The 26,236-nt window shown below is 44.6% G+C and overlaps 1 protein-coding gene across 1 annotated transcript; it reads right to left on the bottom strand.

Moving 5' to 3' along the window:
- Positions 1-1,899: 1,899 nt before the first annotated feature.
- Positions 1,900-25,716, bottom strand: AADACL4 (arylacetamide deacetylase like 4). Its single transcript, XM_032610129.1, is given in 8 exon segments — positions 1,900-2,284; positions 14,921-15,107; positions 15,110-15,384; positions 15,386-15,655; positions 17,670-17,733; positions 21,377-21,401; positions 21,403-21,594; positions 25,549-25,716. Coding segments are annotated over 8 exon segments (1,566 nt in total).
- Positions 25,717-26,236: the final 520 nt, after the last annotated feature.

The following is a 26,236-nucleotide window of genomic DNA, read 5'->3' as shown; positions in this document are numbered from 1 at the left end:
AATTTTAAAAGGAACTGTTACTATGTTTCAAATTCCTCTCAGAAGTTGTCTTTCCATACTTGAATTATTATTATAATTATTAAAATTATAAATACCAGCTTATCCCTGCTGACCCATCTCTATGGAGGGTGGTCTGCTGGACAGGGAGAGGGGAAGGACAAGACTTTGGAGGCTGGAAAGGAAGGAGAGGACATGGAAGACCCCTAACAACAACAACAGAAAAGTGCTAGACGGAGGGACTAGGAGTAAGGACCAGGGCCATAGAAGGTCCTGCACTTTCCATCTGAATAAACAGAGAGAGAGAGGGAGAGACCCTGGAACATCTAAAACTCCCTGGAACTTGTCTGGTTTCGCTAATATAAACACAATAAATATCCTAATGAATTCGAGGGCAAGTCCAAGTTTAACGACGACGTCAGTTGATGACTCTGACACTTAACTGAACATGTACAATGTTAGGCGTTGCTTTCTCATGCTAAACTAGACTCCCGGAACCAACCATCTACCTCCCATGGTGGAAGTCTAGTGATCAGGGCCAACAAATTGCATGTTTCTGGCTCAAATAATGACTTAACAGAGGTGTCTTTTCAAAGGAAACAGGCAAGGAGAAACATCAGAAGAAGAACTGTTTGACTGGAACAAAAGAAGAGGACTGACTGGCCCCAAGTCAGAGGACTGGGGATGGCTGCAAAATGTACCCCAAAGGGCTGGGTGAGCCCAGGGCAAGCTGGCCAAAACCTAGGAGGAAACAAGCGTGTCCAAGTTAATGAAGTCGTAGGTTTGGGGAAGCAAACGTCTTCATGAAACTAGGTGCTGTCAAGTAAGAAAAGAAAACTCAACTCCTGGGAATTCCCTGGCGGTCCAGTGGTTAGGACCCAGAACTTCCACTGTAGGGGACCTGGGTTCGATCCCTGGTCGGGTAATTAAATCCCACAAGCTTCACGTATGGCAAAAAAAAAAAAAAAAAAGAAAAGTCAACTCCTGGGACCACATTTGTAAAGAATTTGTGGTTAGGGTCATTTGCAGCGACTGACTGCAAATCAGAAGCATTGCCATGTATCCCATATCACATAAGAGTCTGGTGGAGGAGACACCTCCAGATACTCAAGGTCCACGCCCAAAGCTTGAGAAGTTATCCCAGACTTGGGATGACTGCACCTGTGCCAACTGTGCAGGAACCTACTAGGATGGGAACCCTCTCAGAAGCAAGAAGGAGTTTTTGTCTGTTTCATTCACAGGTATATTCCACATGACAGGACAGTATCTGGTGGGTGACAGGTATTCAATAAACATTATTGAGCCAAGTGGATCATTGCCCAGAGCCACGTGCGTTTTACGGTAGAACCAGGACTTGAACCCTGCCCTGCGTGGATAGTGTAGCCAGGATGTTTTCCACTGTGCCACGTCTCAGTAAGGATTAGTCAGCAAAGATGTTCTCTGCGTGCCTATTACTTCAATGGATACCATTGATTGCTTTGCTTATATTCCTTGGAGGATTATTAGCCCGTCTCACCATTGCCGGTTATTTTTTGAGCAGGTATGGGGTTTTTTGTGGGTTTTTTTGGTAATGACTTTTTATACTGATATTCAATGAATACAAAAATAATAACATACAAATCTGATACAAAAAATTCTCACACTGATTTCTTTGCAGAGCCTCCTAATACCGGATCCTAATACTGGATACTGGTGGAGACACCTATCTGTATTCCATTCCCAATGCTTCTGGGTACCAACTCTATCAACTGCTGACTAATCGTTAAAATACATGGGCTTTTATTCTATCCTTTTTCCTTCCTCTAGCCTTTGTTAATTCTGTTTTCCTATTTTTTACTGCATTCATTCCTGGAAGCCAGCTGACATTGTCCCCAGGACCGGCGGGCCCAGGCCCAGTAGCAGTCAATCCTCCCACCATAACGACACAGGCCAATGGACGACACTATTTGCCTGGGCCACCTCCCGTCGAACTCCGCGGCCACCCGCAGGTAGAGTGAGGACCCGAGCACCAGCGCCAGGAGGAAATCCATGTTGGGCGGCGAGTCCCGCGCGGCGGTTCAGCTGCGCGCGGGGAGCAGGTTGGGGGTGCTGGGCTCGCAGGAGAGGCGCGCTCGGCTCCCCCGAGGTGTTGCGGGAGGCGTGAGCCCCTGGGGCCGCCGCGGCTGCTGCTGCCGCTCTCCTACGACAGCGGCGCCGCGCGTAGCCAAAGCAGGTCTGCGCGCGGCCTCCAAAGCCCCCTCCGGCTCCATCCCCGAGAGCGGAAGTGCTGCAGGGGAAGCTGCGCCGCCTGCGGGGAGGGGCGGAGCAGCAGGTAAGGTTTTATCTATTTGGCTAATCTATCCACCCTCCTTAAGAATCTGGACACAGTGTTGCCTCCAGACACCCTGCTGCCTCCGCCCTTGTGAAGGCGCCTCCCCGTGGCCGAAGAGATGAAGTGCAGAAGGAAAATCCCTGCGCTGAGGGGGCAGCAGAAACTGTGGCTTCTGGTCCTACCTTTGTCACTCATGGTTCTGAGGACCCATAACTCGCCAGATCACAGACACCTTCCTGGAGAATAAGGGAGTTGGACCAAGCAGTTTCTGAGAACCCCTGATTAATCCCATATCTGATGCAATCCCATTCACGTGCCCCAGGTTCCCACCCACGGCTGGCCATCCTGCTCAAAGCCCGGTGCCCCTGATGGAGCTCAGCTTCCTGCTTGCTCCATCTAGCGAATGTTTTCAATTGGAGCTCATGCTCACAGCAAACCATTATCAGTCCTTATGCGGTCCCACTCCTGTTTTACTAATTTACTTCCTTTTATTTCTATTCCCCATTTCTATTTCCTCTCCCATAGGCACCCGCCCAAGTATGTTTGATACATGTCTGTGAATATACATGTCTTATAAAACACACTGTATTGTTTGTGTGTTTTCTAATTAACATAAATTTTATGTTGTTGTTTTCATTCTGTCATTTTTTTAAATTCTCACTGAGTTTTTAAGATCTACGTTGCTGTGTCTACGTGTTCTTTGTAGTTACTGAACAGTATTCCACAATATCAATGCAAGCCGTTTTACTCATTGTTTTCCTAGTGGTGGAAACAGGTTGTCTCTGTATGCACTCTGTTGTATGCCATGTATGTCACAGCACTGGGTGACAGTTTATCGGGAATACCCACGCAGAGGGGTGGTTGGGCCTTCGGGTAGACACATGCTTAACTGACTAAATACTGCCAAAGGGCTTCCCTTCCCTGGTGGCACAGTGATTAGGAATCCGCCTGCCAACGCAGGGGACACGGGTTTGAGCTCTGGTCCAGGAATATCCCACATGCCGTGGAGCAAATAAGCCCGTGCGCCACAACTACTGAGCCCATGCACCACAACTACTGAGCCCACGCACCTAGAGCCCGTGCTCCTCAGCAAGAGAAGCCACCGCAGTGAGAAGCCTGTACACCGCAACGAAATGCAGTCCCTGCTCGCCGCAACTAGAGAAAGCTCACGTGCAGCAACGAAGACCCAATGCAGCGAAAAATAAATTAATTAAAAAAAAATACTGCCAGAATCTCCCAGATGCTTGCAGCTCCCTAGGCAGCAGCAAGCTAAGATTTCCATTTCCCCACATCCTCAGCAGCAACTTCCCTCTTTCTCATTCTTGCCCATCTGATAGATTACAAAGGCACATCTGACTGTTGTTTTAATTTACATTTTTTTATTTATAGTGGATTGGAACACTTTTTCATATCCACATAGCAGCTATATTTCCCATTCTGTGAGTTGCCTTTTGACATCCTTTACCCATTTTTAAGCAGGTGTGTTCTGTCTTTTCTGCTGCGTTTCAGGAACCCCTTGTGTTTTCTGGACATCTCTTGTTACTTTCAGACATCATATGATTCTTCTCTGAGACTATCATCTTTCTGATGACTTTTCTATGGTGTCTCTTTTGAGCAGAATTCTTAAGTTTTGTGTATCCAATCCATACCATTTTTCACCCCGTGATTTATGCTTTTTGTATTTTATTTAAGTTGCTTGCCATTTCTATGCCACAGAAATATCTTTCTACATTTTCTTCTAGTAGATTTATAGTTTTACATCTCCTGCTTTGGTTCTGAGGCCATCTGGATTCCACCTCTATACAAAGTGTCTGTAGTGTAAGGTGCTAACCAATCTTTATTTCTCCTCTTGTCTTGAATGAGATGTCACAACACCATCTCCTAAACAATCCATCTTATCCTCACTGATTTGGGGTATCACCAATCACCTAACAAGTCTGTTTCTGAGCCCTTTATTCTGCCCTGTGGGCCTATTGTCATTTCCTGTGTTGGCATCACGCTGCTAGTATGACTATGTCTTTGCATTGTAGTATATTGTTACTACCAGGTAGGAAATAATCCCTCTTCTTTACTCTTTTCTTTCTGAGTTGACCTAACTATTCCTTCCTAATTTCCTCCTTTTCTTGATGATTTGGTCTGCTGCGGTTGACTCCAGGGTATGGAGGTCAGTTCAACTCAACATGAAACCCAAACAAGAAGATCTGAGACCCCTCCTCGCTGCCATGCATTCCTTGCCCATCAGCATCTCACCCACTGCACTCTCTCTCTTACCCAATTGACAGAAGTAGAGAGTCACGCTCCTTAGTAACCACACAGCTCATGTAAACTCTGGAAAACAAAGGATAATCGATAGACTCAGTCTGATTTTACTCAGTCCTGTATCCCAGAGCCAGGACAGTATCTGACATACCACAGACACTCCATAAATATTTGTATGGTTGAAAAGAGGGCAAAAATAAATGGTATCATTCTCATGTCAAAGCTTATATTTACGAAAAAAAAAAGTTGGGCTTTCCTGGTGGCGCAGTGGTTGAGAGTCCGCCTGCCGATGCAGGAGACATGGGTTCGTGTCCCAGTCCGGGAAGATCCCACGTGCCACAGAGCGGCTAGGCCCGTGAGCCATGGTCACTGAGCCTGCGCGTCCGGAGCCTGTGCTCCGCAACGGGAGAGGCCACAACAGTGAAAGGCCCGCGTACCGGAAAAAAAAAAAAAAAATGGTTTAAAATGGGGGGAGTAATTTATTTAGTTTTTTAAACATTTTTTATTTGTTTATTTATTTATTTTTGGCTGTATTGGGTCTTCATTGCTGTGCACAGGCTTTCTCTAGTTGCAGCGAGCAGGGACTACTCTTCGTTGCGGTGTGCAGGCTTCTCACTGCAGTGGCTTCTCTTGTTGCAGAGCACAGGCTCTAGGCACGCAGGCTTCAGTAGTTGTGGCACACGGGCTCAGTAGTTGTGGCACACGGGCTCAGTAGTTGTGGCTCACGGGCTCTACAGCACAGGCTCAGTAGTTGTGGTGCACAGGCTTAATTGCTCCGCAGCATGTGGGATCTTCTCGGACCAGGAATCGCACCCGTGTCCCCTGTATTGGAAGGCGGAATCTTAACCACTGCATGGCCAGAGAAGTCCCACGGGGAGTAATTTAAATGGTATATGTTTTTAATTTCAAATTCCTCTTTGTTCATTGTGGTATATAGGAAAGCAACTGACTTTTATATATTAATGTTGTATCCTGCATTTTTGCCATAATTACTTATTAGTTCCAGGAGGTTTTTTGGTCAGTTTTTTCAGATTTTCTACATAGATGATCATGGCATCTATGAACAAAGACAGTTCTGTTTCTTCCTTCCTAATCTATATACCTTTTATTTCCTTTTTTTTTTTAACATCTTTATTGGGGTATAATTGCTTTACAATGGTGTGTTAGTTTCTGCTTTATAACAAAGTGAATCAGTTATACATATACATATGTTCCCATATCTCTTCCCTCTTGCGTCTCCCTCCCTCCCACCCTCCCTATCCCACCCCTCCAAGCAGTCACAAATTACCTTTTATTTCCTTTTATCATCTTATTACATTTGCTAGGACTTCCAGTACAATGTCAAATAACAGTGGTCAGAGGGATATTCTTGCCTTTTTCTGATCTTACCAGAAAAGCTTCAAGTTTCTCACCATCAAGTGTAATGTTAGCTGTAGGTTTTTTGTAGATGTTCTTTATCAAGTTGAAGATGTTCCCCTCCACTCCTAGTTTGCTGAGTTTTTACCATGAATGAGTGTTAGATTCTGTCCAATGCTTTTTCTGCATCTATTGATATGATCACGTGATTTTCCTTATTTAGCCTGTTAACCTGATGGATCGCATTAATTGACTTTCAGATGTTGAGCCAGCGTCTACACCTAGGAAAACTCCCGCTCTATTATGGTGTATAATTTTTTATATATTTTTTGATACAATTTGATAATATTTTGTAGACAATTTTTTCATCTATGTTCATAAGACATAGTAGTCCATTGTTTGGGGTGGGGTTAGGGGGATTTTTGTAATGTCTTTATCTGGTTTTGGTATTAGGGTAATGCTGGTTTCACAGAACAAGTTAGGAAGTATTCTTTCTGCTTCTGTATTCTGGAAGTGAACTGGTATAATGTCTTACTTAAATGTTGGGTAGAATTCACCAGTGAACCCATCTGAGCTTGGTGCTTTCTATTTTGAAAGTTTATTAATTTAATTCAATTTCTTTAATAGGTATAAGCCTATTCAGATGGCCTATTTTTGTGTGTGGGTTTTTTGCAGCTTGTGTCTTTAAGGAATTCCATTCATTTCATCAAGGTTATCAAATCAGTCAGCATATAGTAGTTCATAATTTCCCTTTATTATCCTTTTAGTGTCAATGGGATCTGTAATAATGTTCCCTCTTTCATTTCCGATGTTAGGAACTTGTGTCCTATCTCTTTTTTTCTTAGTTAGCTTGGCTAGACTTATGTATTTTGTTGATCTTTTCAAAGAACCAGTTTTTTGTTTTCTCTGTTGATTTCTTATTTTCAATTTCATTTATTTCTGCTCTAATTTTTATTATTTCTTTTCTTCTCCTTACCTTGGACATAATTCCCTCTTCCTTTTCTAGTTTCCTAAGGTGGAATCTTAGATGATTGATTTTATATCTTCCGTCTTTTCTAATATGCACATTCAATGGTATAAATTTCCCTCTAAGCACTGTTTTCACCGCGTCCCTCAAATTTGATAAGTTGTATTGTCATTTTCATTTAGCTCAAAATATTTTTAAAATTTCTATTGAGGGACTTCCCTGGTGGTACGGTGGTTAAGAATCTGCACTCCCAATGCAGGGGGCCCGGGTTCCATCCCTGGTCAGGGAACTAGATCCCACATGCACGCCGCAACTAAGAGTTCGCATGCCACACCTAAGGGCCAGCGAGCCACAACTAAGGAGCCCACCTGCCACAACTAAGCCTGAGTGTAACCTAATTAATTAATTATTAAAAATTAAAACAAAGGGTACAATTCAATGGTTTTTTTAAAAAATTTTTCTCTTGAGATTGATTCTTTGACCCACGTTCAAAGGATTTTGGAAAATTTTTTAGTCATTATTACTTCAAATATTGCTTCTTTCCATCTCTCTCTTCTCCTTCTGGTGTTCCCATTACACATATATTACTTTTTACAGTTGTCCCACCATTCTCAGATATTCTTTGGAAGTGTGTCTTTAATCTCCAAGTATTTGGGGACTTTCCAGCTGTCTTTCCATCATTGATTTATAGTTTAATTCCATTGTGGTCTGAAAGCAAATGTTGTATGATTTCTATTCTTTTAAACTTATTAAGGTGTGTTTTATGGCCCAGGACCTAGACCATGTTGGTGAATGTTCCATGTGCAAGTACCTTACAATAACAAAATGTTTCTAATTACTCTCTATTGTCCCTTGTATCATTGCTGTCATTCATTTCACTTACACATAAGCACATTTAATTAAATATATTATTGCTTTTATTATTTTGAACAAACTGTTATCTGTTAGATCAACTAAGAAAAGAAAAATAAGTATTTTACCTTCATTTATTCATTCTCCAAATCTCTTCCTTTCTGTATGTAGATCTGAGTTTCTGACATGTATCATTTTCCTTCTCTCAAAAACAAACAAACAAACAAACAAAAATCTTCTTTTAACATTTCTTACAAGGCAGGTCTACTGGCAACAAATTTCCTCATTTTTTCTTTGTCTGAGAAAGTCTTTATTTCTCCTTCACCTTTGAAGGGTAATTTCAACAGGTACAGAATTCTAGGTTGATGGGTTTTTTCTCTTAATTCTTTACATATTTCACTCCATTCTCCTCTTGCTTGCATGGTTTCTGAGGAGAAATCAGATGTAATTCTTATCTTTGCTCCTCTATATATAGGTAAGGCATTTTCCCCCTCTTCCTTCTTTAAAGACTTTTTCCTTTATTTTTCATTTTCTGAAGTTTGAATATGATCTGTCTAGGGGTAGGTTTGGGGCATTTATCCTGCTTGGTGTTCTCTGAGCTTCTTGGAACTGTGGTTTGGTGTCTGACATTATTTGGGGGAAATTTTTGCTTCAAATATTGCTTCTTTTCCTTTCTTTCTTTCTTATCCTTCTGGTATTCCTGTTACATATGTTGGGCTGGCTAAAAGGTTCGTTTGAGTTTTTCCATAAGGAAAACCTAAACAAACTTTTTGGCCAACCCAATATGTTACATCTTTTATAGTTGTCCCACCATTTTTAGATATTCTGTCTTTTTTTTTTTCCTCTTTGCTTTTCAGTTTTGGAAGTTTCTACTGTCATATCCTCAAGCTCAGAGATTCTTTCCTCAGCTGTGTTCAGTTTCCTAATGAGCCCATCAAAGGCAATTTTCATTTCTGTTTAAGTGTTTTTGGTCTTTAGCATTTGTTCTTTATTCTCTTAGAATTTTTATCCTCTGTTTACATTATCTGTTTGTTCTTGCATGTTGTCTACTTTTTCCATTGAAACCCTTAGCATATTAGCCTCAGTTGTGTGGGTTTTTTTAATTCCCAGTCTGATAGTTCCAACATTCCTGCCATATCTGACTCTGGTTCTGATATTTATTCAGTATCTTCAACATGTGGCTTTTGTCTTTTAGTATGCCTTGTAATTTTTTGTTGAAGGGTAGACATGATGTACTGAACAGAATGAATGATGGTACATATGTTCTTAGTAATGTAGCAGTAAGGTGTGGGGGGAGAGGAAGCATTGTATAGTCCTATAATTAGGTCTCAGTATCTTAGTGAGCTTGTGCATCCAGGGCTGTGAACTTCACCAATGCTTCTCAACCCCAAATTCCCCTCCCCTCATGTTACATGGGACAAGATGGCTGGAGAGGGCTGGGGTTGGGTATTTCCCTTCCCCAGGTATGTTAGGCTCTGATAAAATAGATTCTCTAGCCGACTCGGACTTGGCAAAATAGATTCTCCTGAGGGCGGGCCTTGTTAAGGAAAACAGAATGCTCTGGCATATTTCAAAAGCGTTCCTTTTCCCCTCCGGGAGCATGCCAGAAGCATGAGGGGAATTTTTCTCCAATATTCACTGTGAGAATCTGATAGAACTCCTGGAGACAAAACTCACAAAAGTGTGGGGGCTTCCCAGTGACAGGCGCCCCTGCAGTTTTTAACCCCCAGCCTTGTCCTCCAGCAATGAACAGTTACAGTTCAGGTTTTCCTACCTTGGCACTGGTTCCTATGGAAGTTTCTGCTCCTCGGTTTCTGCTCCAGTAAGTTGTAATCCTCTGCATGTGCCTGTATGTCTCACCAACATTTTTGAGGGGGGTGAGGACTGGGGAAGGCAGTGGTTTTCCCGGTGTCCTTACTCCCCTGATGGATCTAAGAAGAAGGGTTGTTAATTTTCAGCTTGTCCAGCTTTGCCTTGTTGTTACAATGGAACGACAACTTCTAAGCTCCTTACATGCCAGCCTAAAACTTCCCCATTATTATATTAAACCAGATAGTAAACAAAGCTGCCCTCTTCTGGAAACAGTTGGGGGGGGTGCGGAACACTACCTCTGTCCTCCAGGATTGTTTACTCTACAAATGTCTTTGAAAAGACAGTCTGGATCAAAAGCTACCAGTGCCTGTTCACAAGAAGTACAGAAACAGGAAAGACCCATGGAGAATCATCTCCCAAAAATATTTCCTCATTTCCACATGGTCTTGTCTTCTGGCAAATTTTTCCATGAGTATGCCTCTCCTTCATCCACTCCAATTAACCTGACTGACAGAGGCTGGGAGGAGGGGGGAAATCTTTAGTTTATCTTACATAGCACTTGATTAGCAGTACTTTCTACAGGGCCCCAAGAATTAGGATCAGGCTAACATGTAGCAGATGCAACCAGGTGAAAAACTCTGATAAGCCATCAGGATTTACCTTGGAAAGGCAGGTGGCTTTCTCTTAAGTTTCGTATTGATTTTTCTATTGGACCTGAAGTATAAATCCAGGTACAGCAGGATGTATTAACAACTGTGCAAACTCTGCCTCATCCCACAAGGAGGGAAACGAAAGCAATTTTATCATCTGCAATAACCCTGGGCAGGGAGTCAGGGCTTATCTGAATGTATGTTAGAGCCAAGGTGATGTTTCCTTAAACACTCGAAGACCTCATATGAGGTTTTTCACCTCTTGGGAGGTACAAGTCACTGTATTTTGGGGAGGGACACAAGTTAATATGCACCTTCCACACAAGAAGTATGGCCCCATGGGAACACGCGGTGCCCCTGGAAAGGAAATACGGCTTACAATGTTGGGGTCAGCCAGGTGGGACCTACAACAGTTGTAGGGTGCAGGTTGACAGTAACTGGCTGGTCATATGCGGTAGGGTTTCCAAGTGACAGAGCAGCTTCTACTACAGCCTGAACTTGCTACAGAGCCTTCTCTTGCTCTGGTCCCCGCTCAAAAAAGGCAATCGGCTATGAGGAGTTTTGTAGCTGAGCGTGTTGCCTCCCCCAAATCCAGAAATGCCTAATAAGCATTGTGCATTTGTCATAGCTGGTGATACAAGGGCAGCAACTTATCTTGGAGTTGAACCCCCAGAAATTTCACTAGGATGGTTGCCTCCTTGATTGTTGAGGGGTTCTTGTCCCACCCTCCACTTTATTTATGTCTCACTAAGGTATTCTAAACTACATGCTTACCAGCTCCTTTAAGGTTAAGTAACTCACTGGATTCAGTGTCCATGTGCCTAGTCATTTCATGCTACGTACTATGCTCACCCCTCGACACTTTCCCCCACCTACTCTGGTCACAAACTGCTGTTGAGTCTCCTTCTACCTCCTTAATAAGATGCAACTCTGTTCTCTCTTCTCTAGCCCTACAGCCAATATTGTCATCCCATTCCTCCATCCCTTGTTCCGTTCTAGTAGATTGTTTGGGGGTTTGTGTGTGTGTGTGTGTGTGTGTGTGTATGTTTTTGTTTGTTTGTTTTTGCTTTTGTGGAGAGCAGGGAGGGGATGGGGGATTGTTGTAGCATTTTAACTAACCATTCAGTCCTTTGCAACATGTTTCCCAACTTCCTCCAGGATACTTTTTCTAAAATATAAATCTAATCATGTTGCTTCTGTGATTAAAAACATTAGTATCCCAAAGGCTTTAAGCTAAACTCTAAACTTCTTTACATGGCCTACAAAGCCTGTGCAAGCTATACTTCGCCTGATTTTTCAGACACTCTTGCCACTCCCCCTTTCATGCCTCGAGTATCCCCAGGTGATCCTGGGTGAATCATCTCACTCTTGGAGCAGCTGTTTCCCCAACTGCAAAATGATGGGGTTAGACAAGGGATTAATCTTCAAAATATACAAGTAGCTCATGCAGCTCAATAACAAAAAAACAAACAAGCCAATCAGAAAATGGGTGGAAGATCTAAATAGACATTTCTCCAAAGAAGACATACAGATGGCCAAAAAAAAAAACAAAATGAAAAGATGCTCAAAATCACTAATTATTAGAAAAATGCAAATCAAACTACAATGAGGTGTCACTTCCCACCAGTTACAATGGCCATAATCAAAAAATCTACGAACAATAAATTCTGGAGAGGTTGTGGGGAAAAGGGAACCCTCCTACACTGTTGGTGGGAATGTAAATTGGTGCAGCCACTATAGAGAACAGTATGGAGGTTCCTTAAAAAACTAAAAATAGAGCTACCATATGATCCAGCCATCCCATTCCTGGTCATATACCCAGAGAAAACCATATTTGAAAAGAGACATGCACCTCAATGTTCATTGCAGCCCTGTTTACAATAGCCAGGACATGGAAGCAAGCTAAATGTCCATCAACAGAGGAATGGATAAAGAAGATGTGGTGCATATATACAATGGAATATTACTCAGCCATAAAAAAGAATGAAATAGTGCCATTTGCAGCAGCATGGATGGACCTAGAGATTATCATACTGAGTGAAGTAAGTCAGACAGAGAAGGACAAATATCATATGATATTGTATGTGGAATCTAAAAAAAATGCTATAAAAGAACTTACCTACAAAACAGAAATAGAGTCACAGATAGAGAAAACAATCTTATGGTTACCAGGGTGGAGAGGAGGGGAGGGATAAATTGGGAGGTTGGGACTGACATAGACACACAACTATATATAAAATCGATAACTAATAAGGACCTACTGTATAGAACAGGGAATTCTACTCAATACTCTGTAATGAACTCTATGGGAAGAATATGAAAAAGAGTGGATATATGTATATGTATAACTGATTCACTTTGCTGTATAGCAGAAAGTAACACAACATTGTAAATCAACTATTTTACAATAAAAAAATTTTTTAATGATCAGTTAGACTAGAAGAGCCCTATGTCTTTGCCCAGCCCTTAAAAAAAATCAATAACCTTGACTTTTTACTTAACAAATCTTCTATTGTGGTACATTTAGCTGTCCAGATACTTTGTGTGTCCACAATTTCCTATGAGTGTTCCTGGATGTAATTTTTAGGTAGATCCTTGAAGTCAGAAAATGTCTTCAGAAGATTTTATTGTACTTAAGGCTAATAAAGACTTGCAAAGGAAAAAAGAAGACGAGTGGTGTGATTTCCTTCTCCTGATTGGACCCTGATTAATGCAAGAGCATAGAGTTTATCATAAAAATAGACTGGGAAGAGACTAGAGGAAGGTCCAGATTACTGCCCCCTGGGGAAACCAGATGATGGTGATGTGATGGGAGTTAGGACTGGGGAGAGATGAGAGGACCTCTCCTGGGGGACCCTATGAGGAAGAGTCTCAATGTACAGCCCATAACTATCATCACTAGCTCCAGAAAGTCAAGCCAATGTATTTCTTAGGCAGAGAAGTTGTGTTGACTGTTCTTCCCATCCCCTTCTGGAGACACCTTATGTGGTGGACAGACTCTACAGTGGCCCCCAAGATCTCCACCCCCTGGTGTTCACATGCTTGTGTGATCCCCTTGTGTGGGCAAGACCTGTGATTTGCTTCTAACTAACAGAATAAGGCAAAGGTGTTGGCATGTATGTGATTACATTTGTGATTAAATTACTTTAGATTTTAGTGGCTAGCTTGCTTAAGTCTTTCTCCCTTGCTCACTTTAAAGAAGAAAGCAGCCATGTGGGGGAAAATCACATGCAATAGAAGCCAATAGAGGCCTCTGGCCAACAGCTAGCAAGGAACTGAAGCTCTCCATCTACAACTTCAAGAAACTGAATTCTGCAAACAACCTGACTGAGCTTGGAAGTAGATCCCTCCCCAGTTGAGCCTCAGATGAAACCACAGCCCCAACACCTTGATTGCAGCTAAGCTATTCTCAGACTCCTGACCCACAGAAACTGTGAGATAATAAATGTGTGTTGTTTTAAGCCACTAAGTTCATGGTAGTGTTGTTACACAGCAATAGATAATTAACAAACTTTTCCATCAAAGCTGCTTGCATATAACACATGGATCTTGATGCCTGTCCATGCTCCCAGGATCCCAGTCCAAACTGCTTATGTAGATATCTGTCCCCTCAGCAAGAATCCACGACTCCCTCCTCCATCAGTCATAGGTGAGGTCCTTGGCACCAAGAGATGCTATGGTTGCAGAGAAGAGAGATTCTCCAACTTTAGCACTTGGGTGGGACTAGGCAGCAGAGAGGCCCAGTGCTACTACAAATGTATCTAGCAAACACAGGCCCAATGCAAAAGCTAATGTGGACTGCCCCCAGCATGCAATACAGTTATTCTCTTCCTTTTCTCTGTGAGCAGAGAAAGTGGTGCGGGCTAAGTGAAGGCAAGGTTCTTTGTAAAAGTGGGACCAATATATAAGTGCACCAAAGAAATCTGACACCTTACTGCTTTAGGGAATGCAGTTTCCGTATCCCAGATGGCACCCAGAGATTCCCAAGACAGCCTTGGCTCTGAGACCCTGCCTCTTGGTAACCAGTGATCTAATTTTGGAATTCAGATTAAAGACTTAAGCACAGGAAAAGTCCCCAGCCCCCAGAGCCCACCCTTTTCCTCACCGCCTTCCTCTTGCTTCTTCTTTCATCTCCCTTTCCAGTGATCTCCTCCAAAACTTCCCCTTAGTTCAGCCCAAATGCAGCTATACTGAGGGCAGAGATCCACTGCAGCAGCATTTCTCAGGCCAACTGGAACCAATCTGTAACCAATCTGCAGGAATTTGGTTGGTGACCTTTGGCCCTAGGAACAATTAGGTGCCCCCTCCTCCAACAGGGACCTGACCCCAAGCAATGCTTCAGCATTATGGGTATACACCCACGACGGACAGTATGGCCAGCTGTTGGCATTCATTCTGCAGAGGCTTTGTGTGTTAGAGCTTTGAGAAATTTTAAAGGCATTGTTCTCTCCATTGACTATTTATTTCACCCGAATGAGAATGTTAGAGAATGTTGCTAGATCCAGAATTGAACACTGCTGGCACTGAAAGGAAACAGACACCGTTTGGATTTTCTCAAACACTAGGCAAGACTATTCTTAGCTTACTTCTCATCCTTCCCCTGCAGGGTAAGCCCTGACTTAGCATCTCCTTAATCAATAAAATACAGTTCATCAAAGGACTCAGCACGTAGTAGAGACCATACTTGCTATGCCCTACTCAGGGCCCCAGGGTTACAGTGTGCTCTTTATACAACTGACTATAGCATTCACAATTTTCAGGGAGCATGGGAAAGAGAAAGGCTTCCAATCAAATAATATCAGAGATCCATGAAAGCCATCCTCCACGTGGTACCACGTCACGGGGACCCACTGGTCCTCCAAGCACTTCTTATAGAGCAAGATGTCATCATGGAGGATGTCATACAGCTCACCAGGAAGGCCTTGGGAAGCTGGGCAATGGTCTCATCAACCTTTATGAGGGGTGTATGTTCCACATCCAACAAGGGATTGTTTCCTAGATAGGCAGCCTCATTGAAAGGGGCAGGAAACACAGGTTGGTAGTCTGTCTTCTTGAATCTCTTGGGTACGTTGTCCGCGCTGACCCACTTCCAGTACTTCTTCCAGACTTCCGGGGGAATAAAAGCACCACTCAAGATGGCATCTCACCAGGAGAAGTCGATAAGCACGTATTTAAACACGCATCATGAACTTCCGGGTGAGGAACTGGACGTGTTGGTTCTGCGAAAAGGATGGCAGCCGAAAATTAATGAGTTGGACAATGGGATAAATCAGGACCTGGGCCCGGATCCGAGGAAGACCAGATCTGCCCACCAGGGTCTGAGAGGTCAAGGTCGCAATCCCTGCCCCAGCACTGTCTCCGCAGATCACAACGCAGACCTGCCAGAAGGAAGCAGAAATGCCCATGCCTCCTTGGACTCTCTCTTGCCCATCCACCACAGGGGTGAAGGCTCTACAGAACCAAACAGTTGAAAGGTTGATCTCCTCCAGGAGCTTACTTAAGAAACCCCAATATGGGGAAGCAGCCGCAAGGCACAGGGATATTAGCTCGGTGCTTTGTGACAGCCTGGAAGGGTGGGATGGGGAGAGTGGGAGGGAGGGAGACGCAAGAGGGAAGACATATGGGAACATATGTATATGTATAGCTGATTCACTTTGTTATAAAGCAGAAACTAACACACCACACACCATTGTAAAGCAATTATACCCCAATAAAGATGTTTAAAAAAAAAAAAAAAAAAAAGAAACCCCATTATGTCTTGATGAGGAATCAGGGGGCACCCAGCTCCTGACCATTTCCCCCTGTACAGTGCTCTCGGGGCATTTCCTCACAGGCACCATCCACCTGCAGCCCCCTGGAAGCCTGAAGAACCTTACCTGCCTTTCTTCCTCCACCAGCCTGTCGATCAAAACCAGTCTGGCCTGCGTGCTAGGTCTTTTCAACTATCTAGAATAACAATATCCTCAACAATTTCCTACAGGGTATTAACAGAGGTGCTTATTAACACCTTTATGCGTTCAAAGGATGTTTTTATTATCACCCTTCAGAGATGTAGAGTCTGGCGGAAACTCTGATGGTGGAATTTCAGACACAAGGCTCAGCCGGCTGGGAGGTACGTTGATGGATCCTGGAAAGATGCTGTCTTCCTCAGTCTCATCAAGAAAACCAGAGATGCTAAGGAAGTTACTTTAAGTAAGTTGTATGAGGGAGCTTGTTCTAGAGGTTGAACCTAAAATGGCAGTTTTTAGTTCCTCTCACTTGCCTTCTCTAAACTGTTTCCCTGTAAATTGCTGTAATCTGTTGGATTAAGAACCGGAATTCTGGTGAGTGGTACCCATGGCCCCCTCCATCCACTAAAAAGCTCCCCCTCTCCTCTTTTCAAAGAACCTCAGGTGCCCTGAGTCATGGTTTTCTTGAGACGCTCCCAACACTGGTCCCTGCATGGCCAGCAGTTAATTTGTTAGCTAGTTAGTTCATAAGTCCATTAGGTACTAGGGTTTTTTTAATATTAATAATATTAATATTTATTAGTTCCCAAAGACACGTTTAAACATTAATTAATTCGAGTTTTTTGTTCAGTTATTTCAAATAACATTAAAGGAAAGCATGAAGCTAAAAAGTTATTTTTTAAGTCAAAATGGCCCCAGGCTAAAAAAAAAAAAAAAAAAGCCTAGAAACAAATATTTTAAAGTTTGTCCCAGGCCTAATTGAAACCGTGCACCTCAGACTGGGACTTGAACCCACGTGCCGGGACTCGAACCCAGCCTAAACCCAGACTGGGACTTGAAGGTATTAGTTTCAACAATGCAAAAAGCACCTGCGGCATCATCGCCCCAAACCACAGCCAGGACCTTGACCAGGACCTTCAGCCAAGCCCTTAATACCCCCACCACCATCCCACCTCGCTGCCTTCCCAGTCTGAGAGAACGGTTACCTGGAATCCCGCATCCATCACTCCTTTTCTTTCCTTTTTATATAGTTCCATTGTATCCATGTATATTCCTTAAAAGCATTATTATGATTTTAATTGTTTTTAATTTTGTAGACAAAGTGTCTGGCTTTATGTAATTTTTGGAAAATTTTTTCACTGAATTTTATACTGTCAGTATTCATCCACAGTATGGTATGCCTTACTTGAACAGCTCTGTCATATCCCATAACGCCTTAATAGCTATGCAATGTAACACTGACTATCACAGTTGACTCATGCACTCCCCGTCAAGGGGCATTTGGGTTGTTTCGGGTCTGGGCTGTTTTGAACGATGCTGCGCCTGGCTCCATGGATGCATGTGCAAGAGTGCCTCTCTCGGGGCCTAGGACCTCCTCTCCCTCTGTTCTGCAAATCATCCAAGGCCTCACCCCTCCCTTCTTTTTTTATTTTTTTTAACATCTTTATTGGGGTATAATTGCAACCCCTCCCTTCTGTCACCCAGGTAACACCCACCGACTTTCTCCAACAATTCACCCAATCGACAGCAGCACAGAGTTGGTCTCTTGGGCTAGAAAACCACACAGGGCGCGGTACATGTCTGCAAGACAAAACCGACACATCGGCAGCCACCTGTAGGGAGGTCGGTGCCCCACGGGGCCCAGCACTGCTCCCCAGCCCCCAAGAAGAGCTACCAACAGTGCTGGCACTGGGTGTGACATCTTCCCGTTCTTCCTATTCTTGGCTCCTGTGAAGTGACTCTGGCCACCTCTGCCGGGACAACACAAAAAGCCAAGTCAGACGCCTGAGTCCACCCCAATCTCCTGAATATCGGGGCTCAGATGTGCCTTGGGGCTCCCCAGCTGCAACGTTTTCTTTTACAGTAGAGGAAACTGTGGACCTAGAAGGCTTGGTGATTTGAAACCAACAAAGCCAAGATGAGGGAAGGTGGGCGTGTCTGCCCTGAAATATGAACAATAATTATATATATGTATAGATGTTATTAAGAAGTAAGCAGTGGTCGCATGGGCCATTTCTATGAGTCGAGCCGTATGTTTGAGGTTCTCAGAGAGCAGCCTGATCATTAATGCATTGACCACACGGGCACAGTGCCAGACACAGAATCTGTACCAAATAAACCACGTCTAACTCAGCAGTTCTCAACCCTGGCTGTTTATAGAAGTACAGGGCGGGGGTGGGGGGGGGGGGCGGTGGTTTACACACTCTGGTGCCCAGGCTGAGCCCCAAACCAACCAAATCAGAATCTCTAGGGTGGGAGCACAGGCGATAGGATTTCTCAAATCCCACCAGGCAATTTCAGTGTCAGGGGCGGTGGTGATTGACCATCTGGCAGAGAAGCGACAATGGGGCGGGTACATGCTTTTTTAACACGGTTTGGGGAGGTGACAGAAGAAGGGTCAAAACGATTCAGAGTGCGCAGCTCCTAAGGAGGTCTCAGACCTGGCTTAAGTCATCTGGGAGCTTTTTTAAAATACTGATGCTGGATCCCATCCCCAAAGACTGACAGTCGGCCTGGGGTAGGAGCTGGGTGTGAGTATGACTCTCAAGCCCCCGGGTGATTCTAAAGTGCATGCAGCCAGAGTGGAGACGACTGCTAGCCACGACCTGGTCCTGCCGGCCTTCCCCACTTCAGCCCCCCACTCTGTGGTCCCGACATTCTTCTTTCTCTTGAGCACCCAAGGTTTTGCATTTGCCCTCCCTTAACAGGGCAGGGACTAGGGTGAGGCAAGCAAGGCACTCGCCTTGCGCGCAAAATTAAGGGAGCGTCCAAACACTCATTATCCAAGATAAATAATAGTTTGGTGCAATATTTTAAGGAATCAAAATGAATGCCAGAAACGTCCGTGATGAACAACATATCGGAATTTTAAATAGAATCCTCCTTTGCTTTTGCACGACTTACCCAGCTCTCTTGCATCCTGCTTTTAGATAAACGTTGGTATGTTGTTCATCTTAGTTTTCTGCATCAGTACTGATATTTTTAATATTGCATAAAAATATATTTATCTGGATCACTGTGGTTTTGGGTGCCCCTTTAAATACGGAGGCCACGGAGGGTGCCTCACCCGCCTCACCCCATTCCCATAAGGCTTGGAGCTCTCTTTCCCGTCCCCTGTAGGGCCGGCTGATTCTCATCAGTTGATCCTGGGCTCAAACTTTGCCTTCTTGGAGAGGCTTCCTCTGATAGGAAAAATTAAATCTGCTCCCTGAGTCATTCTCCACTCCATCGCTCTGTGCTACCACGATGTGAAATTACCCTACTCATTTGTTTCACTGTCCAGCCCCCTGATTTGAGTGGGCTCCAATGAGGACCTTTCTTGTTCTCCACAGTGTCCCCCGTGCCTCAAAGAGGGTCTGACACAAAGTAGGTGCTCAGTAAACATTTGCTGAGGGAGCCCCAGTTTTACTTTTGGAAGTAACGTCATCCCCCCACAGAGGAAGGGGTACAGACCCAGCCAATGAATGGGGGTGCTCCCCGGGGCCTCTGAAAGGGAAGAGTGATCTTGGACAAGGGTGAGGCCAGTAGATGGGAGATGATTCATAATTAACTTCTGAAAAGGGGAGAGCTTCAGGGCAGCAAATTCAGATGTTGTATTTTCACCACCAGGTGGCAGTACACCCTAATCTCAGGGAACATGTAATGCAAACAGCCCACCTCTTCACATGGGCAAATTTTCTCCTGCGCGGAAATAGAGACACAGACGTAGAGAATAAACTTATAGTTACCAAGGGGGGAAGGGGAGGGTGGAACAAATTGGGAGACCGGGGTTGACATACTACATTACTATGTATAAAATAGATAACTAATGAGAACCTACTGTATAGCACAGGGAACTCTACTCAATGCTCTGTGGTGACCTGAATGGGAAGGAAATCTAAAAGAGTGGATATATGTATACGTATTTCTGATTCACTTTGCTGTACAGCAAGAAACTATCACAACATCGTAAATCAACTATACTCCAATAAAAATTAATTTAAAAATGTTTTTCTCCTGTGTGGCCATCCCTCCATCCATCCATTTGTTTGTTGGTTCATGAACATATCCTTTCACCCAGTTGTTTGCCCATCCATCCATCTATATAGTCATGCACTCATATATCCATTCAAAAAATAAAACCACAGGTCTGGCCCTGAGGATCCTGTAGCAAGCAAAATAGAAGACTTTCTCGCATTCTTGGAATTTCCACTTTTAGTTGGGGAAGGCAGACAGTAAATAAGGAAACACCCGGAGGAATGAGATAAGTTCAGATTGCGACAAGTGCCGTGAAGAAAGCTTTAAAGGATGATGTCAGGGATGGAGGTGGGGGGGGCGGGCATAGGGTAGGGCACTAGAGTGGGCAGGGAGAGTTCTTTAGATAAGACGTCCAGGGAGCCCACTCTGCGGAGAGACATTTTTTGAGATCAGACTGGAAGAATGAAGAAGGGGTCACCCATCCTGCAAAGCAGCGGTGAGGGGAGACACAACTTTGCAGGACTCGGGAACAGCAAGTGCAGGAGATTCAGGGTGAGAAGGAGCCTGGTGTGTCCAAAGCCCAGAGGAACAGGCAGCATGGCTGCAGCAGAGCGAATCGCTGTGGAAGGTGGGAGACCCGGGTGACCAGGTCGGAGAGGTCTGCAGGGGCAGCACCAGCTGTGGGGAGGAGTTGGGATTTCACCTGAAGACCCTGTAAAGCCACAGGAAGTGTTCACTGCAAGACTGACAAGTTCCGACTCGTATTTTTAAGGGTTCTTTCTGGCTGCTGGGTGAGGATTAGACTGTGAGGGGTGACATGGGGAGAGCAGTTACTGGGATGTAGGGATAAAGGGATGCGGGCAAGAGAGGCGGCTTCGGATCACAGGGGTCTTGCAGAGCCGGAGAGAGACACACGGGTTTGGGAAATACTGTGGGGTGAGAGCAGACAGGACTGGTCAATGGCTGGTGAGTGGTGAGGGAGCGGAGAAGAGTCAACACTGCAGGGCCATAAACACCAAACGCCACCCCACTCCAGCCCTGGCCACTTCACCACCCTCTCCTTGACCAAGAGTATCATAGTATAAAAAAGAATGTTTTCACACCATCTGCTGACTTGAGCCCAAAGCCCTTAGTCAGGGCTCCCTATAAAAACCTCCAGCTGCTGATTGCTTGGAGGGACGCCAACAAGGTTCCCATGGGAGGGGTGGGTAGAGCTTTGCATGAAGATGAGGCTCTTCCTTCACGAAGCCGCCGGGGACCATCTTACCCAGGCTCCCTAATACGGTGGCCCCCTCCGTGGAAGAAGATGATGCCTCGCCGGGGGCTGGGGGAGGCCACCTTGGGCTGGAACAGCCTCATGGGTACGGTTCCAAAACGCAGGTTGGTTACCACAAGCCCAGGGTCCTTCTTGATTCTCACGCCGTTGTGCAAAAACTGAATAAATCTGGGCATGGAGCAAATCCTCAATTTCTCAAGTATATTCCCCTGTTAGAGGTAAGGGAAAGAGCGGGAGATATTAGGAGAGGTTAGGATCCACCTGGATGGTGGATGACTCCTGCCCCTTGTAACTGCTGGAATGTTTCTGCAGTTTCTTATCTGCCTCAAAGGCATGAACCTAGGGCTCATCAGGCCCTAGGGTGTGTCCAGATAAAGCATTGGGCTTTCAGAATCTCCTCCCCAAAGCTCTTGGTTGAATAGTGGTATGAATTTGCCAAAGAGCTAGCCCACGTTTGGGCTGAGTGGTTGGGCATTGAACTGATCAAAGCCAACGTCCAAGGCAGCTGGCTGGCAACCTTGCTCTCTTTGGCTCCCAGCCTAAGAAGGCAAAGACGGTCCATCACCTGGGTCAACACCATCATTGCCTCTCTGGGTTATGACAGACCCTTAGGTCTCATTTGTGTTCAACAGGAAAGAGTCATGGGATCAATTAAGGATGTCTGCCATGGGCTCAGGGGCAAGGGGCAATGGCACAAAGGCTATATATTTGCTGAATGTGAAAAGAAGTCCATTGTTTTTAAATTAATATGGTCACTCTAGTTATAAACAAGCAAAATATCTGAATATTTCATGAAATATAGTTACATGGTATCATATCTCATGTACTAAATGCATTTCAGCCATAATGGATCATCTTTTCCGTGGATCTCGCATGGAATATGTGTCTTTGTCATAAAGAAAACAGCACGGGATAATTGTGAACATAGTAAGAACAGCTGACACTTATTAGTCTCCTACAACATGCCAATACTGGTCCAAGTGATTTGGATTATTAACTGGCTTAAACTACTCAGATACCCTCCTAAGTCAAGCACAATTGTAAGCTCCATTTCACAGATGGGAAAAGTGAGGCATGCCAAGGTCAAGTGCCTTGCCTGTCAACAAGTAAGATGTAGAACTAAACTAGAAAGAGCTTGGGTTCTTAAGTCCAGCAGATTTGGCTTCAAGACTTAGCTCTATACCACCGACTCACTGAAAGATCTTGAGCACTACCTTCTCTGAGCTTCAGTTTTCCTCGTTTTATAAAATAGAAGAATGGAGTCTACAGTCCCTGAGGATGAAGCTTGGGAATTAGATGCAACCACCCATATGGAGTGTGTCACTGGTGGGTCCTGGTAAGTGTGAGCTCATACTGGGTCCTGCCCCAGGTTTATGGGATGACCCAGTGCATTCACTCCATGGAGACGACCCCACCCCCGTCCCCACTGCCCCATTGCCAAGGCTTAGGCTTCTCAAAAGGGAACTCCCAACAAAATCCCTATTTCCCGGCCTAAGGTAGGAGCAAGGTGACCAACGTGGTGGAGATGACCTACTTTCCCCACCACTTAGCCCACATCTGAGGAATCCATTTCCAGCACCTAGAAGAGCAAATGTTTCAGGGATTTTGAACGATGCGATGTGGTGATAAACGTCTCTTAGCGCGACATTCTAAAAGGTCACTAGATATAGCCAGGAAGTTAGATTTGGTTTGTTTTTTCCCACAGTGAGTCCACATTTGCCAGAGCTGGTAATTTAGGACAGAGGCAAATAAGGAAGATTGATTATTATATATTATTATATAATATTATAAATATATATTATTTATATATAAATATTATAAATATATTGTATGTATAAATATTATATTTCTATATTATTTGCATAAATGTTATAATGTGCATATATAAGTATTATAAATATAATATTTTGATATTGTTTATAAGAATGTATTAGTAGTAGTATAAAGGGGACCATCACTAGTTTAGGAACGCCTGAGATCCAGAACTTTAGATGGATATTGAAACTCTTTCACAAAATATTCTAGCAGAGTTTGCCCTTTAGAATAAAATCTAGGGACTTCACTGGCTGTCCAGTGGTTAAGACTCCACGCTTCCAACTCAGGGGGCGCGAGTTCAATCCCTGGTCAGGGAACTAAGATCCTATACACCCTGGGAAGAGGTCAAAAAATGAAACAAAAACAAAAAATAAAATAAAATCTATAGCATTTGTTATATTAGTCATCATATCTTTTAGTAAGGCTGAAATCTCTCATCACAGCTTCTAAATCAATAATGATTTTAGGAAATGCTGTGTCTTTGCCTTCAGAGATTTGATATATATACTAATGATAATCTATTCTTATGGAGTCCTTTCTAAGTGCCCAGCACTGTACCTTGCACCTTAAATGCATTTCTCATTCAATCCCCACCTCACGCCTATAAAAAGCGTCTCTTGCTGTCCGCATTTTTCAGAGCAGAAAACAGAGACTCAAAGACATTAGTCTACAAAACTAGCAAGTGAAGATTCAGGTCTCAAACCCAAGGTTGTCTGATACCAAAACTAGACACCTGATTTCTGGGCCATAGAAGCTTTTAGGTTTTGTCTCCTTCTCCTTAAAATTCTTATCCTTCCTGTACCTATCTGTCTTCTGGAACCAAGTGACCACTTGGTTATCATCATCTCATCATAGTCACCTTGTGATGAGCCGTCTGTCCTAGGAGGGCTCAGTGCTGGGGGGACGAGGGATTCGCCCTCCATGGCCCATCTCAGAGGCTCCCATGAGCAGCTGTCATCAGAGATGCTTGGCTTGTGGGCTACTCTTGAGGAGAAACACTGAAGGTTGGAAAGGTCTCGGGTTTTCTGGGACATCTGAGGCCCTCATTTTCAGCCCTAAGGCCTCAAACTAGCCTGTAATTCCATAAGGATTGCAGCCACTGGCTTGAGACAGCCTGACCTCCAGCAAAGTGCGTGACCAGGATTAATAAGAGAGATCCTAGTACCACATCCTCAGCCCGTCTCCTTGGGGCAGTGACGTTCATGTAATTATGACATAGACTTGTTCATTTCTCGGAAAGCCATCCGTTTCCCTGGTGAAACATTCCAGCAGCGCAGAAACATATTTTACTTATTTACCAAATATCACCAAACAAATGAGCCCTTATCACCTGTCGTCTTGATCCTCTTACCAACCTGATGGAAGCAACGCAATCGTTCCCCCTTTGCAGATGAGGAAACCAAGACACAGAGAGGTGAAGTAAATTGCCCAAGATCACACAGCCAGGGAGCGGCTGTCAGAGCTGAGCGTGGCCTCCTCACCTCCTTCAACAGTTGTTCTCCCCACAGGTCATCATTGTGAACTGTCTGGCTGCCATCAGGTCTCCACCCAGGGCTGGGACATTGGGATTAAATCAAGTTGCCTGCCTCTTAGTGCCAAACTGTTTCCGAATCTGCTGTTCTAGGCATGCACCGTTCTACCCCAAATCCCAAACCCCTGTTCAGAGCCTGGCTGGTGTGGCCACTCTGAAATGCTGGGTGAATTCCCTGGTGGATTGATCGGCAAATGGTAAGTAAGCACCTGCTAGGTGCCAGGCCCTGGGCTTGGGGCTAGGCTTGCAGAGATGCATAAGGTGGTCCCTGCCTTCCAGGTGCTTGCAATCTAAGCAGGAGGAAAATGCCTGTGTGCCATGAGGTGGAAGACACTGTGGCTGAAGCAAGTTCATTCTGTCAGGCTATAAGCTTTTTCAGGGCAGAGGCTGGGTCTGGAATCGTTTGGGAATCCTTAGAAATGAGCCTGGTGATTGGCACTCAGTAAATATTTGCTGTTGAAGAAAGGAAAGGAGGCGGGGGGCAGGCGAGATGAAGGACAAGAAGAAGGAGAGAAACAGAATCGCAGGCACAAGAGAGAGGACTGTCATCCGTCCCTCAGCGTCCATGAAGGACTGGCTCCAGGACCGCCATGATACCAACATTTTCATTGCTCAATCTCTTACAGTCGACCCCCTATCCATGGATGCAGGACCCGCGGACAAGGAGAGCCCACTTTATAGCAAGGTCTGTCTTTCTTGGGGGAGTCTGAAGAGAGAGAGGGAAGGCAAATGAAAGATGGAAAGGAGGGGCAAGGCAGAGAGAGAGAGAGAGAGAGAGAGTGCCCCAGCCCATGACAGGGCCTGAGTACAAACTCACCAAAGTGACCATGTAGAGGAACATGCAGTGCAGAGATCGGAACTTGGCAGGATGTTGCAGAGTAGAGGGGACACCTGTGGTGAGGAAGTGCTCAAAGACAGCCCAGACAAAGACCCCCAGGAGAAAGGTGCACAGTGCAGCTAGAAGCACCAGCCACGGGACAACCATGTTCCCGAGCCCGTGAGGAGTTTAGGAACTTCCGTCAGTGGGACTTGAGCTGGTCACATCGGCTGTCTCCTCCCTCCCACTCTTTTTCTTTTTTTTTAACATCTTTATTGGAGTATAATTGCTTTACAGTGTTGTGTTCGTTTCTGCTGTATAACAAAGTGAATCAGCTATATGCATACGTATATCCCCATACCCCCTCCCTCTTGCGTCTCCCTCCCACCCTCCCTATCCCGCCCCTCTAGGTGGTCACAAAGCACCGAGCTGATCTCCCTGTGCTATGCGGCCGCTTCCCACTAGCTATCTATTTTACATTTGGTAGCCTCCCACTCTTTTTGGATTAATTTTGACCTGTGACCTGACCTGGCTTCTTAAACATAAACACAACACGACCAGTGGGAGCCGGAGGGACCTACTTCCTTAAGGAATACAGGGACCAGGGGGAGTCTTGGGAGATAGGCTTCCCAAAGGCTCAGCAGAGATCAGGCTCAAACAGAACCCGCAGCTGGGCACCAAGGGAGAG

This window comes from Phocoena sinus, chromosome 1 (genome assembly GCF_008692025.1).
Source record: "Phocoena sinus isolate mPhoSin1 chromosome 1, mPhoSin1.pri, whole genome shotgun sequence".
Classification (NCBI taxonomy): Eukaryota; Metazoa; Chordata; class Mammalia; order Artiodactyla; family Phocoenidae; genus Phocoena; species Phocoena sinus.
The sequence above is the reverse complement of the archived record's forward strand: the minus strand, read 5'-3'. Positions and strand labels throughout refer to the sequence as shown.